The sequence below is a fragment of the Phoxinus phoxinus genome, assembly GCF_949152265.1.
Source record: "Phoxinus phoxinus genome assembly, chromosome: 15".
NCBI lineage: Eukaryota > Metazoa > Chordata > Actinopteri > Cypriniformes > Leuciscidae > Phoxinus > Phoxinus phoxinus.
The window spans coordinates 18837486-18841850 of NC_136890.1; the positions used below are offsets into that span (position 1 = coordinate 18837486).

The window sequence follows — 4365 nt, forward strand, 5'->3', positions numbered from 1 at the left end:
AGTTTAAAGAATATATTTTGCCTTTTAACCATGATAGGAAAGTATGAAAAAAAAAAAAAAACGATGACCCGGGACCTGTCGTCAAAATCCCAAAAGTATGAAAAAACAAAAAAACAAAAAAAAACATGACCCGGGACTTGAACTCAATTTCTTTGTGGATGGAGCTTAACTGCCATCAGTTTAAAGAATATATTTTGCCTTTTAACCATGATAGGAAAGTATGAAAAAAAAAAAAAAAAACGATGACCCGGGACCTGTCGTCAAAATCCCAAAAGTATGAAAAAAAAAAATGAAAAAAACATGACCCGGGACTTGAACTCAATTTTTTTGTGGATGGAGCTTAACTGCTGTTACGTCCCTGGCTTGTCTAGGGGTTTTTTGGGACAAACAAATAAATATACCCAGGATGGAAAACTCAAAGGATGACTCGAAACAGGTGTCAAGTTTGTGCATTTATTGATTAACTAACAAAGACGCTTACTAGAAAAATATAACAACACAACACACAGACAGTCCCCACGGCTCCCGCCGCGCAGATGCAATACACACGAGACGAGGACAACCCGCTGCTCACCACACCTCTCCAGCTGATCACAAACACTGGCCCGTCAGCTGGCTCAACGGAGACGGCACAAGGCAAAGATCACGATCAGCTGCACCCAGCCGATCTAGTTCACACAGCAATTCACACAGTAGTCAACGTTTAGTAATCCACACAGACTTCAAGGGAAAAATAAAGAGATCTCGATCAGCTGCACCCAGCCGATCTCAATAGTCCACACAGCAATTCCAATCCAGTGAGCCACACAGACGTCAACAAGGAAGAGGGATCTCTTTCCCAGAGCACTTCACTGGCCCTGTTTATACACCTCGCTGATTTCCGTTGATCAGCTTCAGCTGCGGGATTATCTGCGTCAACCTCCAGACACCTGCAGGAGAGGGAGAGAAAAAGAGCGCACGCGACACACACACATACACAGACCTCACGGGTCGTAACACCCCCACCCATAAGAACAAACTTATATAGTGTGTATCTTAGAACACATAAAAGTTTATCCCTTATATGTTAAAGAATTTTAGTCTTACCCACGGGATAGGGCATCAGCCAAGATGTTGTCTGCTCCCCTTTTATGTTTAATATGCAAGTTGTAGCCTTGAGCAAGAAGGGCCCAACGCATCAACCGTTGGTTAGTGTTGTTCATGCGGGCTAGAAAAACAATAGGGTTATGATCTGTGTAAACAGTGACTGGCAAGAAACTTGAACCTACATACACTTCAAAGTGCTGTAGAGCAAGGAGCATGGCCAATGTCTCCTCCTTTATGGTGGAATAGTTCAGCTGGTGTTTCTTGAACTTAGTTGAAAAATAACAAAGGTTTACACATGTCTCCCTCCCCTCGCTGCATCAGCACCGCCCCAGCTCCAGTTGCACTAGCATCAACTTCTAAGTAAAACGGTTGGTAAAAATTGGGCGCCGCCAACACAGGTGCACTGCAAAGAAGAGACTTGGCAGCCTCAAAGGCCTGATCACACCCATCATCCCACCTAAAAGGTACCAAAGGACTACACAGTCTAGTGAGTGGAGCAACTACCACAGAGAAATTTTGGCAAAAACATCTATAATATCCCGCCATTCCTAAAAAACGCCTAAGCTCACGTCTAGTGGTAGGAGTCGGTAGAGATAATATAGCCGTCACTTTTTCGACCCCATCCACTTTGCAGCTGACAGGATCATCATGGGACACACCCTCCTCAGAGAAACAAAACCTTCAAAAATAAAAGGTTTAAAACAATCATCAGTCTCACACATCTCTGGTTCCAGCCTCTGGGGCTGGGGAGACATTTTAATCAACCCCCCTTTGGTTGTTTTTACGTTGGACTAGGTTGCGGACCCTTCCACGCCCTGCACTCAGCAATTAGATGTCCAGGTTTTCGACAAAAGAAACATACTCTGTCTGCCTTTTGAATGGAAGCTATTCTGGGACGACTGTCAGGAGAATTATGAGCTAGCTGTTCAGACTTTTGAAGGCCCGCTCGTGGAGGGGCATCTCGCTCAATAAAGGTGGACTTATGCAGAAGCGCAAACTCATCTGCAAATATGGCTGCCTGTTGCAAGGAAACAATCTTTTGTTCACCTAGATAAACCGCAGTACGTTCTGGCAAACAGTTTTTAAACTCCTCAAGCAAGATAAGTTCACGTACAGAGGCCACATCATCTGCTTTACATGCCGTGCACCATCTATCAAAGAGAATACCCTTTTCACGAGCAAAGTCTGTAAATGTCTGATCATGAGTTTTCCGTAAGCTACGAAAACGCTGTCGATATGCTTCCGGTACTAACTCGAAAGCTCTCATAATAGCACTCTTAACATGGTCATAATTTAACCCATCCTCAACTGACAGTGCTGCACATGCTTCCTGGGCCTTACCGCTTAATTTACACTGTAGTAAAATGGCCCACACCTCTTTAGGCCAGCGCAAAGCTCCAGCAACACGTTCAAATGCCCCAAAATAAGCTTCCACTTCAGTCTCGCGAAAAACAGGCACGAGAGAAATATATTTACTTACATCATACCCACTGGCAGACTGTGGAGACACACTGGCAGGAGTAACAGGGCGAGCAGTATCAATATTTGCCTGCAGTTCGAGTTGTCTTATTTTAAATGCTATTTCTCCGTCTTGTTTCTTTAATTCCAATTCTCGATGGAGTTGGAAATTTCTTTCCTTTTCTTCCTTCTCTATTTGAAGCCGCAACAAACGAACTTTTAACCGGCCATCCTCCATAGAACCTGGGGATGACTCAGTTGAAGATGGCACATATTTGGGCATTGTTACAGGCTTACCTGTCTGTATCCTCTGTTGACCAGTGGGGGTCCCTAGAGCAAGTTGGTCCCCCCTCACACTCAGCTCTGGATCAAAATCACTCAGAGGTACCGGTAATGCCATAACCCCTTTACTGATGAGTCCGTTCAAGACCACCGCTTTAAGTTCAGCTCTCCCTAGAGAAGCGGATACAGAAATCTCATAATAGTTTGCAATATCATGAAGTTCAATTTTCTTGCATTTATCCAGCTGGTTAAATTCTGGAAAAGACACAAACGCCTTTAAATCAAACGCTGCCATGACAAAACCACTTGAAAAACAACTAATTAAATTGACATAGTATAACTCAATGACTCAATATCACCCCTTCCCCTCCACAAAACAAACCTCCTCAGCACCTGCCTCACCAAACTTACCTATCTATCTTCAGAAGCGTGCCGGGCTCGAGGCGACTTACAGGCAAAACATCAGCGGTCGAAACCCTGAAACGCCAGCCCCCTTTGGAGAACGTAGTCTCCGCCCAGGATTTGCTTCCAAAAATAAAAAATGCAAAATAATAAACTAGTGCCCGATGGAAAGACTATTTCAGCCTAGCTGGACACTACCCTACGCTAAGCTGAGGAAGCAGTTCAAGTGGAAGTTTTACTCAGGGAAACATCAATCACCATAAACAACCAAAACAAAATATACATATGCTATAGCTATACCTAGCCTACACCGAAATAAATCACGAATATACCATCAGGTTTAAAAACCTGATCCACAACATGTCACATGAAACAAGCATCCCAGTTTTCCAAAAATCCCGGACGAGCCCCCACTTTTGTTACGTCCCTGGCTTGTCTAGGGGTTTTTTGGGACAAACAAATAAATATACCCAGGATGGAAAACTCAAAGGATGACTCGAAACAGGTGTCAAGTTTGTGCATTTATTGATTAACTAACAAAGACGCTTACTAGAAAAATATAACAACACAACACACAGACAGTCCCCACGGCTCCCGCCGCGCAGATGCAATACACACGAGACGAGGACAACCCGCTGCTCACCACACCTCTCCAGCTGATCACAAACACTGGCCCGTCAGCTGGCTCAACGGAGACGGCACAAGGCAAAGATCACGATCAGCTGCACCCAGCCGATCTAGTTCACACAGCAATTCACACAGTAGTCAACGTTTAGTAATCCACACAGACTTCAAGGGAAAAATAAAGAGATCTCGATCAGCTGCACCCAGCCGATCTCAATAGTCCACACAGCAATTCCAATCCAGTGAGCCACACAGACGTCAACAAGGAAGAGGGATCTCTTTCCCAGAGCACTTCACTGGCCCTGTTTATACACCTCGCTGATTTCCGTTGATCAGCTTCAGCTGCGGGATTATCTGCGTCAACCTCCAGACACCTGCAGGAGAGGGAGAGAAAAAGAGCGCACGCGACACACACACATACACAGACCTCACGGGTCGTAACAACTGCCATCAGTTTAAAGAATATCTTTTGCCTTTTAACCATGATAGGAAAGTATGAAAAAAAAAAAAAAA

The 4365-nt window shown here is 44.4% G+C and overlaps 1 protein-coding gene across 1 annotated transcript; it reads right to left on the reverse strand.

The window, feature by feature from the left end:
- Positions 1 to 371: 371 nt before the first annotated feature.
- LOC307011812 (uncharacterized protein) lies at positions 372 to 4289 on the reverse strand. The gene is made up of 3 exons (XM_079637824.1): positions 3779 to 4289; positions 1899 to 2997; positions 372 to 1543 (listed from the first exon to the last, which is right to left on the reverse strand). Exons 2-3 carry the CDS (start codon positions 2942 to 2944, stop codon positions 1354 to 1356), a joined length of 1236 nt encoding a protein of 411 aa, XP_079493950.1. The 5' UTR covers positions 2945 to 2997; positions 3779 to 4289; the 3' UTR covers positions 372 to 1353.
- Positions 4290 to 4365: the final 76 nt, after the last annotated feature.

Coding starts and splice junctions, on each gene's coding strand:
- LOC307011812 (XM_079637824.1), bottom strand. CDS start 2,944: ATGGCATTACCGGTACCTCTGAGTGATTTTGATCCAGAGCTGAGTGTG. Junction 1,544..1,898: donor CTAATTGCTGAGTGCAGGGC/GTGGAAGGGTCC, acceptor GGTACCTTTTAG/GTGGGATGATGGGTGTGATC.